At 37.0% G+C, this 14,466-nt stretch overlaps 5 protein-coding genes across 6 annotated transcripts; 3 read left to right on the top strand and 2 right to left on the bottom strand.

The window, feature by feature from the left end:
• The first annotated feature begins 75 nt into the window (after positions 1-75).
• Positions 76-5,314, top strand: LOC109585366 (centlein-like). Its single transcript, XM_020001416.1, has 24 exons — positions 76-154; positions 208-296; positions 345-420; positions 469-597; positions 646-706; positions 758-849; positions 902-958; positions 1,005-1,159; positions 1,208-1,268; positions 1,312-1,431; positions 1,494-1,606; positions 1,651-1,904; positions 1,991-2,123; positions 2,212-2,818; positions 3,570-3,701; positions 3,758-3,901; positions 3,958-4,055; positions 4,200-4,308; positions 4,355-4,414; positions 4,461-4,556; positions 4,625-4,801; positions 4,848-5,021; positions 5,066-5,125; positions 5,185-5,314. The coding sequence occupies exons 1-24, from the start codon at positions 98-100 to the stop codon at positions 5,266-5,268; spliced, it is 3,138 nt and encodes a 1,045-aa protein (XP_019856975.1). The 5' UTR covers positions 76-97; the 3' UTR covers positions 5,269-5,314.
• Positions 5,315-5,522: 208 nt separating this feature from the next.
• On the top strand, positions 5,523-6,328 carry LOC105314546 (MORN repeat-containing protein 2-like). Its single transcript, XM_011408790.2, has 6 exons — positions 5,523-5,598; positions 5,655-5,675; positions 5,736-5,792; positions 5,839-6,008; positions 6,057-6,145; positions 6,191-6,328. Exons 1-6 carry the CDS (start codon positions 5,592-5,594, stop codon positions 6,288-6,290), a joined length of 444 nt encoding a protein of 147 aa, XP_011407092.1. The 5' UTR covers positions 5,523-5,591; the 3' UTR covers positions 6,291-6,328.
• Positions 6,299-9,729, bottom strand: LOC100636608 (lanosterol synthase). Its single transcript, XM_003383129.3, has 22 exons — positions 9,559-9,729; positions 9,382-9,514; positions 9,209-9,317; positions 9,045-9,166; positions 8,900-8,996; positions 8,718-8,853; positions 8,505-8,613; positions 8,344-8,462; positions 8,203-8,300; positions 8,131-8,158; positions 7,937-7,993; positions 7,825-7,896; positions 7,727-7,777; positions 7,572-7,672; positions 7,468-7,519; positions 7,314-7,410; positions 7,150-7,255; positions 7,024-7,089; positions 6,902-6,982; positions 6,770-6,854; positions 6,600-6,722; positions 6,299-6,532 (listed from the first exon to the last, which is right to left on the bottom strand). The coding sequence occupies exons 1-22, from the start codon at positions 9,700-9,702 to the stop codon at positions 6,377-6,379; spliced, it is 2,142 nt and encodes a 713-aa protein (XP_003383177.1). The 5' UTR covers positions 9,703-9,729; the 3' UTR covers positions 6,299-6,376.
• On the top strand, positions 9,729-12,503 carry LOC100636481 (lanosterol 14-alpha demethylase-like). Its single transcript, XM_011408784.2, has 11 exons — positions 9,729-9,964; positions 10,007-10,294; positions 10,621-10,747; positions 10,798-10,854; positions 10,897-11,014; positions 11,058-11,180; positions 11,289-11,418; positions 11,485-11,550; positions 11,658-11,753; positions 11,816-11,984; positions 12,030-12,503. Exons 1-11 carry the CDS (start codon positions 9,734-9,736, stop codon positions 12,203-12,205), a joined length of 1,581 nt encoding a protein of 526 aa, XP_011407086.2. The 5' UTR covers positions 9,729-9,733; the 3' UTR covers positions 12,206-12,503.
• On the bottom strand, positions 12,318-14,433 carry LOC100641072 (pituitary tumor-transforming gene 1 protein-interacting protein-like). Of its 2 annotated transcripts, none has more exons than XM_020001402.1 (7): positions 14,269-14,433; positions 14,149-14,225; positions 13,950-14,097; positions 13,603-13,714; positions 13,178-13,246; positions 13,075-13,121; positions 12,318-12,694 (listed from the first exon to the last, which is right to left on the bottom strand). In XM_020001402.1, exons 1-7 carry the CDS (start codon positions 14,324-14,326, stop codon positions 12,681-12,683), a joined length of 525 nt encoding a protein of 174 aa, XP_019856961.1. In that variant the 5' UTR covers positions 14,327-14,433; the 3' UTR covers positions 12,318-12,680. The 2 variants fall into 2 exon arrangements, with proteins under 2 accessions (XP_019856961.1, XP_003383126.1); XM_003383078.3 differs by having other exon boundaries at positions 12,318-12,687.
• Positions 14,434-14,466: the final 33 nt, after the last annotated feature.

Below are 14,466 nucleotides of genomic sequence, written 5' to 3'. Positions count from 1 at the left end.
AATTAACAAACCGGCAGATATTAAAGTTAAATAACTACACAATGCATTGGGTGGAGTAGCCCCTCCCCCGACTCTTAGGCTTGGTTTAATTTTAAACATGTCTACCTGCAGTAGAGAGGTGGCCTGTCTGCAGGAGGAGCTGGAGAGATGCAAGGTATTAGACCATGGAACCACCCGCCCATAGACTCTATTGCTATTATACTGTAGGCTGATAAAGACTTCGTTTGGTCTTTATGGAAGCAGCTCCAGAAACAATCTCCAGACATCTCAGAGGCCATCAGTCTTGTAGTGACTAGGTATGCTGTGGAGAGACTGAGAGAGTGTCTATCTCTTTCATTTTATAGAGAAAAAGCAAAGAGGGACCTAGAGCTACAGCAACTGGTTTATATCAAGCAAGAAGAGATTAACCTTCTTCAGAAAGTATGTGAACTGCAACTGCAGCATGTATCATTAATGCTTGCACTCTAGGAGGTAGACAAACAGTTAGAGAAGATTAAAGTTTTAGAAAGTCAAATATTGAATGACAAGGAGCAGGCGGAAAGTATTGAGAGACAAGAGAGTGTTCTAATTAAAGAGCAGTCGGCAAAACTACAAGAAGTTAGTGCACTATTGAATATTCTAGTAATCTATAGCCACTCCCCTCAGGCACTGGAAGAGATTAATAGACTTAACTTGAAAATTAAAGAAATTGAAAAACAAAATAAACGTTAGTTAATTAATTATAATTAATTATAATTAATGATTATTAATTAATTAGAGGTGACGTCAGACAAGGAAGTAATTAGAAAATTAAAAAAGAATAATGAAGAATTAATTAATGAAAGAAAAGAACTATTATTAAAAATAAAGGTACAAATTATTATTATTATTATTATTATTAATGGATATTATTTATTGTTAGTGTCTTGATGAAACTGTGAAATGTTTGGAGGACAGACTAAAGCAATTTAAAAAACAAGTAATAATAATAATAATAATAAATTTTATTTTATTTTAATTGCCAGGAGAGGGAAGTTAGTGCTAAAATGTCCTCGTTACAAGTTGAATTTGACGAAGAGGTTAAGACACTGAAATCAAATGTTGACATTGCAGTAGCTGAAAAGAATAATTATCGACAGATAGCATCAGATGTAACTAAACAACTGAAATCAACACAAAGGTGAGGGGAAGAGAGAGGTAAAGAGTTTATCTTTTTGTATCTGTGTAGAGAACTTGAAGATACTAAACACTTACTGTCAATGACAGAGTCTCATTTCCATGACAACCAAGTACACCTTTATTAATACATTATTAATTAATTAATATTGCTAGGTGAATGGTTCCTTCTCCACAGTGTCTCCTGATGTATTGGACCAGCTCCTAAACTACCAGAAACTGCTAGAAAGAACCGAGAGAGAACTGTTTGAAGCAAGAACTGAACTGAACACAAAAGTATCATTTATTTATTATACATGTACTTGTATCCATTATTAATGTATTTTATTAATTAACAGAAGGAGGAGCTTGTGGTGTTGAGGGACTCTCACGACAAGAGGCTGACGAGGATGAAGTCGTTGAATGAATCTCACGGTCTCTTACTTCAACAAATTAAAACTTATGAGTCAAGGTACCTCACATGCTATCCTAATTAAAGCCCATCCTTTTTTGTAGTCAGTCAGAACTGACGAATCAAGAGCCGATATTATTGAATAAGGGGCGGAGCCCAGTTAAAGAAAGCCGCACCCTCCAGCACGAGAATACGACTGAGCTATGGTCCCAGTTGGTGACCTATCGGAGCAGGTGTGAGGAACTGGAACGAATTAAACTGGACCAGGAGGAAGAGATAGACTGTCTCAAGGCAACCTGCTCAAGAAATAAGACAATCATTAATGAACTGAAGTTATTCCTTGAAGAAAAGCAATACAGTATGTTGGGATTAATGTCCATGTATTTAATTAATTAATGTACATGTACATGCATTTAATTAATTAATATCCATTTGTGTGTGTAGTTATAAGTCAAAGAGATACTGCATTGCATCAGTTGAGGAGAGTGGCCTCCTGCAGCTCACTGGAGAGAGAGAAGGAAGAGGAAATTAGAAACAAATTAAGAAATGAAATCATATTGCTGAAAGAAGAAAACAGGTTAGGCATAAATTCTATATGTACATTTATTTATTTTATTATTATTATTATTATTATTATTATTATTATTATTATTATTATTAATTAGGTTGCTTAGGAATGATTGTTATAAAAATGAGGAAATGATTCATTCGCTTCAACTGACTATTAATGATCTCCGAGCCACGCCTCCACCCCCTCCCACTCACACCCTAAACAAATCAACCAACACTGAGCAGATATCAGTTACTAATTCCTGTGTTCAAGTCAACCTCATCCCCAGGAACCATGACCAGGAAACACCAAGACTAGCCTATCGCCGCTCATTCTCAGCCCACGCACTAATAGACCAACAAACTCATTCCCATACTGCCCTGTCTCATTCTCATACCGCCCAGTCTCCTTCCCATACTGCTCACAGGCGGAGATATTCAGAAGGTGATATATTGGCCAGTTATCACTTACTGTCACGAGCTATTGATAAGCTATCTCAGTCTATACATGCCCCGTCCATTCCAGCCCCACCTACTGCCCCACCCCCTATTGTCCGTCAGTCTGTACCCAATCAATCAACTCACATGCTCTCGGCCGATAAAAAGCATTCAAAGACAAACTGTTCCAGTTCCTGCTCCTCCAACTCAAGCTCCACCCACAAGTGTAAGTGGCACCATCAACTGAAGGTTGCACATCAAAGGATCAAGAGCCTAACCCAACAGGTGACCATGCCCACTTATTATAGCATAAGGACATCAATATATATCAGAAAATGTAATAAAAATTTGCCATGATTTAGGAGCCATTTTTTGAAAAAACCATGGGCTATATAGCCTTGGGTATTTTTCAGAAATTTGATGTTTTCTTAAAATGGCTGTAACTTGAAAAATTGTAGTCAGAATCAGCTCAAACTTTCAACACAGCATAAGGGCATCAATATGTATCAGAAAATGTAATAAAATTTTAGAATGATTTCGGAGCCATTTTTTGAAAAAACCATGGGCTATAGCCTTGGGTATTTTTCAGAATTTTGGTATTTTTTAAAAATGGCTGTAACTTGAAAAATTGAAGTCGGAATCAGCTCAAACTTTCTACACAGTATAAGGGCATCACTATGTATCAGAAAATGTAATAAAATTTTGGGATGATTTTGGAGCCATTTTTTGGAAAAAACTATGGACTATAGCCTTGGGTATTTTTCAGAAATTTGGCATTTTCTTAAAATGGCCGTAACTTGAAAAACTGAAGTCGGAATAACCTCAAACTTGCTACACAGCATAAGGGCATCAATATGTATCAGAAATTGTAATAAAAGTTTGGGATGAATTCGGAGCCATTTTTTGGAAAAAACCATGGGCTATAGCCTTGGGTATTTTTCAGAAATTTGGCATTTTCTTAAAATGCCTGTAACTTGAAAAATTGAAGTCGGAATCAGCTCAAACTTTCTAAATAGCTTTGTATTGTTATTGTTAGGTTGCTGTTCTTACTGATGTGAGAGCAGCTGCTGTCAAATCACTTGAAGAGGCAGAGACTGAGAGAGAAAGGTGCGAGTGTCAAATAAAACCATTACAAGACAAAGTCGCATCACAAAAAGGAATTATACAAGTACATTGACAGCTGGAGGGATTGGGACTTTATTTAATGTACATGTACATGTATAGTCGTTAAAAGAAGACATGAAGCTATTAGAGAACTCATACCATGAGCTCCAGGGACGCTGCAGTGGCCTAGAGACTGTTGTTAGTGTGGGAGATAAGAGAGGAACAACAGAAGAAGATATTAAACAATTTAGAACTGAAAAGAAAGTAATAGTAATTGTGTTGTTGTTTATTGTTGTTTATTGTTGTTTATTGTGTTGTAGTTATTAAACGAGAGGTGCAGTACACTCAGTGATCAGTTAAAGGTCCTTCAAACTGAACTATCATTAATTGAGAAGGAAAGAGAGAGTCTTCAGGAAAGGTCATTATACCTGTACTTACTGGGTGTACATGTACATGTACTGTATGTGTACATGTACATGTACTGTATGTACATGTACAGGTACTTACAACTTACTGTATGTACATGTACATGTACGTGTACTGTATGTGTTTTGTGTTTCAGGTGTTGTTATATGGAGAGAGACCTTAAGAACAAGAGGCAGTACATGAACGAACTAAAGAAGAAGATATCTTACCTTGAGAGTAAGAGCAGCACTGATGATGAGAAAATAGTAAGATAATTGTAGCGATGTATTGATTAATTAATTTATTAATTAGAGTCATCTCTCGGATCATGTGATTACTCTCCAGCAATCAGTGGAGCAGTATAAGCACAGGGTGGGTGTGGCTATCAATTAATTAATAATTATCAATTGTTGTTCAGATAACGTCAATGAAGACACAGTCAGAATTCAATTTAAAAGAAAAAGAAAAATTAAAAGATTCATTGACTCAAGCTAAAGAAGAGCTGAAAGCTTCTGTGAGTTGAGAGGGGGAGGGGTTTAGTTGAGGGGGAGGGGTTTGAGGAATTTATTAATATTTGTATAGAAGCTACAGTTGAGGGCACTGCAAGAAGAGTCTCAGCGGAAATTGTCCATTTATAAAGAAAATGAGGAGAAGAAAGACAGACACAGGAAGACAGAATATGAACTGATTATCAATGAACTGGAGGAAACTATAAAAGAATCAAGAACCATTATTAATCATTATCAACAGTTCATTAAAGTAATTTATAATTATTATAATTAATTATTGTCATTGTTTGTTGTAGGATCTTGCTAAAGAAGTGTCTGAATTGCACAGACAAGAGAAGTTGTTTCAAGAAAGAGGAGGAGGGGGAGGGAGTAAGAGTGATGACAAGGTGTCGGAGAGAGCAAGAAAGATTGCTAAAGATGCATTTAATCTCTCTGAAACTGAAGTTGATCAATTCATGAGCAGCCAAGGGGTCTGCCCTCTCTTTATTGTAAATACATTAATTATTGTTTTTAGGATGAAGGAGCTGATTTAACCCTGATAAAAAGTGTTACTAAATTCATAGATCAGAAAGGAGTAAGATAATAATTATTAATAATAATTGATAATTTAACGTCACTCCCTGTCCCCCTCAGGCCAATATGTCCAGTCAGCAGTTACTGACTGATTTCATGAGCAGTATATCACTTCTCAACTCTCGTCAGAATCAAGAACAATGACACTCTCCTCTTAATAATTAATTTTAACATTAATTTTTTAGTCCAATAATAATTATTAGTATAATACCACCAGCAATGAATAATTAATTAGTTCTCTATACATTCTGTGTATTAGCTGGAGCTGATGATAATATTGAGCTCAAATTTAAAATGATGCAAAACACCAGCAAAAATTAATAATTTGAATTTTAAGCACTTCCGGTTTCATACAACTTCCGGTTTCATTTGTTGCCATAGCAATTAAATATTTGCTTAGCAACTAACTGGCAGTAACTGCAGACCAACAGCAAAGCAAGCCAGAGAGTGCTCAGGAGGGACTGGTCATGCCTGGTAAGGTCTACTACTTATTATTTGCTCTTGCACTGAACGGTACCTCTTTATTTTAGTAAAGAAGTCCAAGACGGACAGTAAGAGAAAGAGTGTAGCCATTAGATAGGCCCTTTACTATTCTTCTCATGTTATGTTAGTATCAGGAGCTGATGATCAATATGGAGTGTTTATATTCCCAAACGGAGAGAAATACGGTAGAGAGAGACTCTTGATAATGAAATGACTAATGGTATCTTGTAGAAGGAGAGTTTAAAACTAACCAGACGACAGGAGGAGGAGGAGGAGGGATAGAGAGAGAAGGACAGGGGTCACACCACTTATCAAATGGAGTGGTATACTCTGGACAATGGAGGCAAGATAAGATGAATGGGAAAGGAAAAATGAGTCACCCAAACGGATCAACATACGAAGTAATATCCTTGATTGAAATGAGCTCAAACTGACTCCATTGGTAATAGGGAGATTTCGTTGACAATGAGTATCATGGTAATGGGGTCTACACGTGGGAGGATGGATCTAAATATATCGGACAATTTCAAAAGAACAAGTACAACTAGCAGCTGCTGCTGTTGTTGTTATTATTATTTTACAGATTAACAGGACGTGGTAAGTTTATTGATGACAATGGGAAGGAATGGAGTGGAAACTTTGATGGGAAGAAAGCATCTCAACTCAAACTGAAAATACAATAAAATATAAATAATAATGTCCTCTTTCTCTTTGTTCAATGTAAATAAATATTAAAAAATAATATTAAAAATGGCAGCAAACAGCAAGTTCACAATTCCTTGTATAGACTATAAAACCTTCCTAATGTCCACAAGGGGAACACGTTCTTGTAGGAGGTGTAGGTAATGGCGCAGGTTTTATTAAAGACACCTTTGATGCCTTCCTGCTTCCACTCACCACTGTCCAACTGTCTGGACACTATCAACTAGAAGGGAGAGAGAGAGGGAGAGGTAGCAGTGCCGCTTGTAGCTATCATCATGATCATCATTTACTTTTATTCCATTTTTAATGACATCAGTGTGAGGATACCTAACGGCCATTAGTCCAAGAAGTGCCCAGCAAGTATTGACCACTTGAGATTCTTCCGACTGAACATAAACTCTCTTCTCACATGACTGTCACATGACATAATTATTTCGTTATTATTAATATTGATTATTACTTCAAAATCTTCTCCCCACCCTCCGTCACTCATCTGATGGTCAACAAGAAACTGACACGCCCTTTTCACTTCGCTACCAGCAGTGCTGTGATGTAATGTGATGCAACGTGATGATGTCATATGATGTCATACCCATAATCATATCTTCTGTTCATGGAGGCCAATGCCTCTAGCCCAAACCAGGTACCGTAAGTGAAGCACACGCCCCAGCTCCTAGTTATTAATAGTTATTAATAATAGTTATTAGTGATTACCCTTCCCAGGAACCATCGGGTCTCTGAATATTTAATATATACTCCAGACCCCTTGAAAGACACTCCCTATTGAAGTTATCAATAGTTATCAATAGTTATTAATAGTTATTAATAGTTATTACTCACTGTATTTCCTTTGGTCTATGTTGTGGATATCTTTTATTAAAATGGTTGATTGCTTGAAGAGAAGCAGAAGTGCATTCAACATAAGTATAATCAACCATAATGTCACCTAATTAATTATTATTATTAATAACAATAATAATAATAACTTGATCACTATAAATTACCAAAAACTTCCGAAGGATTAAGTAGTTCAAGAATAGCTCCGCCCCTGTTGGTTTCGTAAGATGAAAACCCACCATTAGAATTCTGCATGTTTAATAACTAAATAATAACAACCATTAACACCACTACTAATAACTATTACTAACTACTACTAACCACATTTATGGTATCCTCCATTTTACTGACAGTGACTCCGTTTGATATAAAACTAAAGGAGACACATTCACGTGTGACACTCACTCAACCTTTAATACCATTACCTCCTGCATTCTTCTTCTAGTAACATTAAAGACTTTAAACCTTCAGCAGTGCAGTCCGATACAATCCAGCCACACTCCAGGGTACTGAAAGGGAACCCACCCTAGAGGAGGAGGAGGGGACATGATAGCAGCTGTACTATACATGCATACCATACCTTGCTCATTTGTCTGTAGTACTTCTTATAGTCTGGAGGATTATCAGGTACCTTGAATTGAAATAGAGCAATTAAAAGGATCAGTCACTGTAGTGTACCTGTGTGCTTAATAGGAAGCTATGGGCCATTGACAAAGAATGACTGTGTTTATTAGTGTCAAATGATGAAGCCTAATATTAATAACTGATTAATAATTAATAAATAAAATACTTCAAGTATTGCTTGTACAGCAAATGCAGTATCCCACAGTTGAGATCCATTGGTACCCTAAGGGGGAGGGGCAATGGGTGGAGACTATGTATAAAGTATACTAATACTAATAATAATAATAATAATAATAATAATAATAATAATAATAATAATAATAATAATAATAATAATACTAATAATAATAATAATAATACCTGCATCTTGATTCCATCTCTACCCATCCTGTTGAATAGTTAATTAACATCAATTAATAACAGACCACTGACCAGAGGTAGTCGGGTACTCTTGATAGGTGCTCTTTAAATGAAGTTGAATCAGGTCCATCAACAAACCATCTTACCAACATTTGGATCACTTTGGATATCTAAACCACACCCACTATTAATAACTATTAATTAATAACTAACGGGTCCTATACTGATGCAGTTAGTGAATGAATCATCTGCTTTGATCTGTCGAAGAATCTCCTCATCCGCCCACGCACGCAAACGAGATATGTGATGAGATTCATAAGCATCAAGGAGTACTGATATGACATCATATTACATCACACGACATCATCACTTACAGTAGCTCCAGTCCAGTGCCAGCGAGTGTGGAGTATAGAGGTCGGTAGAAGAGACGTTGTTCCTTTGGGAGGGCCAGTCTATTGACTCATAACTTTGTACATATATCTCCTAATCAATAATAAACAACAATAACAATAATAAACAACAATAACAATAAGTAATAATAATAAACAATAATAATAATAAACTGGTTATTCCTCTCATTAAATTACTTGTCTTAGTTCTAGTATTATTTTTGTTGGTTTAGCTTTAATTCTTTTTGAATAAACGAATCCCATTGGCAGATAGACCTGGCGACAATGGCACCACATCTTGGAAGGATGAACAGGAACACACTGGGGCAATATCCTGATAATTAACCATTATTGATAGTTAATTAACTATCATTAATAACCATAGTTCCGGTAGCAAGGTATGAACTCCTGACCAGTCATAGACATTCAATACTGATAACCAGAACTTACCCCACGAAGGAATGCAAACCGCCCCACCTATCAACAATTAATTAATATTAATTAATTAATATTAATTATTATTACCCATTTGATGCAGTAATTCTCTTGCTTTAATTAGCTCGTTATCATCAGGCCCCACCCCCAACAGGCGGAGACTCACATAATTGAGAGCAGTTCCAAAGACAGTGCTCTTGCCAGCAATGTGCCTATCAATATTAATTAATGAGTGGGAGGGAAGAGGTACTTACAGACCCCACCCACCATCAGGATTCTGTACATTCCTCAAATAACGAATCATCTCTAATCTTTGATGATCCTCAAACTGGAGACCAGTCACATGATATACAATAATTAAACCTAATAATAATAACAATTTAATTAATATATACATAATAATAATATAACCGATGCATTATCGTACCAGGTAAGAGGAACAACGGTCCCCCATAGTCCCCTGACCAGTGTCCATCGTCCGACTGCAGTCGAGTGTAGTAGTCCAGTCCCAGTTCAATGGCCTCCAGTACACTAACAGGATAGGCTCTCTCTCTACCAATCTACACAAGGTAACCTGTTGCTATGGTAACAGTGTAATGGCTACCTCAGCTAGTCCAAGAGCAGTTTCCTCAAGAAAGGATTGTCCTCTCTCCTCCTCCTCCCCCTCTTCACAGTAGCTCCAGGTCTGTCGGCCATTAGTAGAGGCTAGTCTCCATCTCTTTAGCTCAGTGGCTGGAGGGACGGACATTTCCACTAGATAACAATGGGGTGATGGGCTGATGGAGACTACACGTGAGTGCAGCAATCTGATTGGTCGGATGACTCACCATACAGTCTGGGTCGATCTCCTGCAGAGTCTTATAAGTCTTTGCTCAGTTTGCTGCAGGAATACAGCTGAAGGAAGGATGGAGTCCTCTTTCTCTAACATAGTGTCATCAGTAGGGCCAGTTGCAGTTCTTATACTGACAGTTCTATTGGTCCATTACTGGTGGAGGAGGGCTGGCAATAAGGTGCAGTGACAGTAATGGTTGCATTATGAGCTGTTTCTGTAGGTGAAAGGTAACCCTCCCCCTCCATTAATTCCTTCCTCCCTCCCTTTCATTGGAGCTGCAGTTTCCTTTGGAAAAGATCCCATTAATTACCTGCTGGCTGCACATTCCAAATATGGTAATGTGTTCAGTTTCAATATGGTGGGCAGTACCTTCACTTATCTCATTGGCTCTGACTCCACCTCCTTGTTCTTTAACTCACGTAACGAGTCCTTGAATGCTGAAGAAGTTTATTCTCGACTAGTGACACCAGTGTTTGGAAAAGGCGTGGCTTATGATGTACCCCATGACGTAAGCATATATGCTGTATTAATAGTACTGTACTTACCAAATTAAATCAACTTTTAAAATTCGTAAAAAAATCCAAACTTGATTGGAATCAGCTCAAACTTTCTACACAACATAAGAACATGTATATGCATTAAATAAATTTTTTTAAACGGAGAATTCTCTCCTTTTCATTTTTGCCAAAATTTGGCCCGAGACCATGTACTATAGTACAGGGACTTTGGCCCAATTTTGGAGCAATTTTTAAAAATTCAATTTTGATTTAAATCAGCATCCATGCATACGTGTATCTTGAATCAATAGTAATTATTTATTTTATGTCTTTTCAGTTATTTGTGGAGCAGAAGAAGATGCTCAAGTATGGACTGAGCGTCTCTCACTTCAGACGGTATGTTCCACTTATTGAAACTGAAACTACCAAATACTTTGAGAGGTGGGGCGACAAAGGAGAAAGAGGTTCATCTCTCAATTACCATAGCAACAGTTACCATAGCAATACTCCCTAGATATATTCAAAGCTCTATCTGAGCTGATCATTCTGACAGCCAGTCGCTGCTTGCATGGTAAGCCCCACCCATAACCACACCCATAACTCCTTCCCCTAGGGCCAGAGATAAGGAGTGTATTGAATGAAGAAGTGGCTCAGCTTTACACTGACCTGGACGGGGGATTCACTCATGCTGCATGGCTCTTACCTTCATGGCTGCCGCTACCCTCCTTTAAGTAAGGGAGACCACACCCATAACCCCACCCACATCCATATTAGGAAGAGAGATAAAGCGAGAGAGAGAATGGCTGAAATATTTACATCAGTTATAAAGAAGAGAAGAGAAATGCCAAATAACCAAGAAGATGACATACTCAGCTACTTAATAACAACAACTTATAAGTAATGGCTATCATTATTATTATTATTATTATTATTATTATTATTATTATTATTATTATTATTGTTATTATTGTTATTGTTATTATTATTATTGTTATTATTAATTAGAGATGGTCGGTCACTAACAGATTCAGAGATCACTGGTTTGCTAATAGGATTATTAATGGCTGGTCAACACACTTCATCTTCCACTAGCTCATGGTTGGGATTCTTCCTCGCTAGACACTCCGACTATCAAGTGAGTGAACGACCTTATGCTGTTAATAACTGTACCTTATGCTGTTAATAACTGAACCTCATGTAGACAAGAGCTTATGAAGAGCAGCTGGAGGTGTGTGGCAGCAACTGTCCACCATTGGACTATGATCAGGTAAGTGCATGTACAATCACATAATGTACATAACAATAATTAAACAATAATAATAATAATAATATTATTATTGTTATTATTATTATTGTTATGAATTTGTTCTTTAGTTGAAGGATCTAACGTTTCTTGATTGCTGTCTGAAGGAGACTCTGAGGCTCCGCCCACCAATAATGACAATGATGAGAATGGCAAAAACTGAACAAGTACTGTTACCATTAATAAACCATTACATGTTACTATTAATAAACTCGGTTACTATTAATAGGATGTTGGTGGTTATACAATCCCAGCTGGTCACCAGGTCTGTGTGTCTCCTACCGTCAATCATCAATTGAATGAGAACTGGACCGACCCACAGACCTTCAATCCTGACAGGTTTGTTGACGAAGAACTCTCAAATAGTGAAAAGTTTTCTTATGTACCATTTGGTGCAGGTCAGTAAAACATTGCATACTTTAGTATAACTTAGTATATTATAGGACGTCATCGTTGCATTGGTGAAAGTTTTGCTTACGTTCAAATAAAAACAATATGGTCGGTTCTGCTTCGGAAGTACCAGTTTGAGCTTGTGGGTGGAGTCTTTCCTCCTGTCAATTACCAGACAATGATCCACACACCCACCCAACCAGTGATTGCTTACAAACTCAGACAATAATTAATTTATTATTATTATTGTTATTAATGGAGAGTGTAGTTTTTATTGGCTGCTCTATAGCACTTTATTTATTTTTATAGTTAGTCTATTAGAAATGAAATTAGTACGTGAGTTTGAGGTGAATTTTGACTAGACTACACAAAATGAAATTAAAAATCAAAAAATTGCATGTTAATATAATAATAATAATAATAATAATAAATTAGGTCAGCTAAACAGCAAAAATTAACATCATTACACTAAAGAAGAATAGCAATAATAATAATAATAATAATAATAATAATAATAATAATAATAATAAAGAAAGAACGAGAGAGGTAGTTACTGAAAATAGTACAGGTTATTATGTCGTTGTTGTATAATTATAAGAAATATTAAACTGACATTGTTCACACTCCATATTACTTTACTGTAGGTGTAGGTAGGTATGTGCGGCTATCACTGAAGACGCTTATAAGTCCCAGTAGTGTCGTCGTTAAGGCCTCAAGTCAGCACGCCCCGGGGGAGGGGAAAGAGCAAAAGAAAAGGCAAACATGGTAAGACGGTTGCATTATAATAATAACACACATACACTGCACTATTGAATATAATCATACATGTACATGTACATTAAGTTAAAGTGTACATTACTATTGGCAACACACATTCACAATCACCAGCTAGTACTACACTAGACTCATGTGACATTATTTAATGTACACAACATGCTCTTGCCAGTAGACTATCAGTTACTGATAATTAACAACCAATAGTAAATGCCATGTTAAATTAGTCATGCAAACAAGATTAGCATAACTAATGTGACAGAAAAAGAGAGAGAGGGAGGGAGGCAGAGAGAGAGAGAGAGGAAGGTCAGGGTATAATCTCACCATATTTCTTGCGGATTTCATCATTCTTGGCTTTACGCTCAGCACGACTGCAAATGAAAGACATTATTAAATAATGAAGAACATTGTCTTGTGCTGTACTCACCGCTCACTGCTCTTCTGACGAATGTGGTCTCTCTCCTGCATGTAGTTCTCATCTTCTAGTTCTCTCTGTCTGCAGGGGGAGAGAGGGAGGGGGGAGAGAGAGAGGGAGAGAGGGAGGGGGGGGGGAGAGAGAGAGGGAGAGAGGGAGGGGGGGAGAGAGAGAGGGAGATTAGATAATGTATACAAAATGAGTTTAGGATAAGCAAATGAAACATTATTGCCATGTGTATATAATCAGAAAATAAACTAACATTAACATACAAATACACAGCAATAAAAGGAAGTGGTATATAAATATAAGTATAAACATGTGACTAGCATGAGACCTCCTTATATGGTCTATAGCAACTATGTCATCTTAAACTATGAATAAATAATTAACTGTCGACATGACTACCACTTTAATTAATCAATATTTATACTCACCTCTGTCTCCTCCTGTGACACCAGCAGCAGCAACAGCAGCAGATGATGCAGCAACCAGCAAAGAAGAGAACCACAAAAACACAAATAAGAATAATGTATACCAGAGCGGTTACTAGGGGAGAGAGAGAGAGAGAGAGAGAGTGGTTTAATTAAAGACATGCACTAATTGTCACTCCCCAACAAACAATACCAACTAATTAATAAAGTTATGCACACAAACACTCACTCATTAATCTTTAATTAAAACACACACACACCATTGCCACTGATACACACACATACCATTATTAATACCATTATTACCACTAACACACATACCATTACATGTATTGTGTATGGTCACTCACTGGTGCAGTTGTCAATGTTGAAGTTGAGTCCAGGGCATTCAGAAGAGGAAGCAATTGGTAGATTAAACCCATAGGGTAGACAGACATTCTCTTTGCCTTTGTCCGTCTTCTTACAAAAGTAGCACCTGCCTCCTTGAGACAAGTCAGGCTAAAGAATACACATGTGCAATATAAATCATTAACAATAACCAGGACTTACATTTGATGCTCCTACACATTCACCACAATCTGTAATATTAGCACAAAATTGTCTATGTTCATCATCATTCTGGGCAGCTAGTAGAGAGAGAGGTACATGTATCTCAACAGTTTAACTTACAAACTGACAGAACGAGAGCCCCCAGTAGGATACAGGCCAGTGCCACTAGTTTGTACATATCTATTGATCCTTTCCTTCAATTACTAATCACTAAAGACTCAAGAAAGACTCGCTCTATCTCTTTCCTTCTTCCCCACAACAATGTAATTTGCGTATGACGTCACAAAGTAGATCTAATCACGTGATTCACCACTGACC

The sequence above is a fragment of the Amphimedon queenslandica genome, unplaced genomic scaffold (assembly GCF_000090795.2).
Source record: "Amphimedon queenslandica unplaced genomic scaffold, v1.1 AMPQUscaffold_13514, whole genome shotgun sequence".
Taxonomy (NCBI): domain Eukaryota; kingdom Metazoa; phylum Porifera; class Demospongiae; order Haplosclerida; family Niphatidae; genus Amphimedon; species Amphimedon queenslandica.
This window is presented reverse-complemented; position numbering and strand designations above follow the sequence as displayed.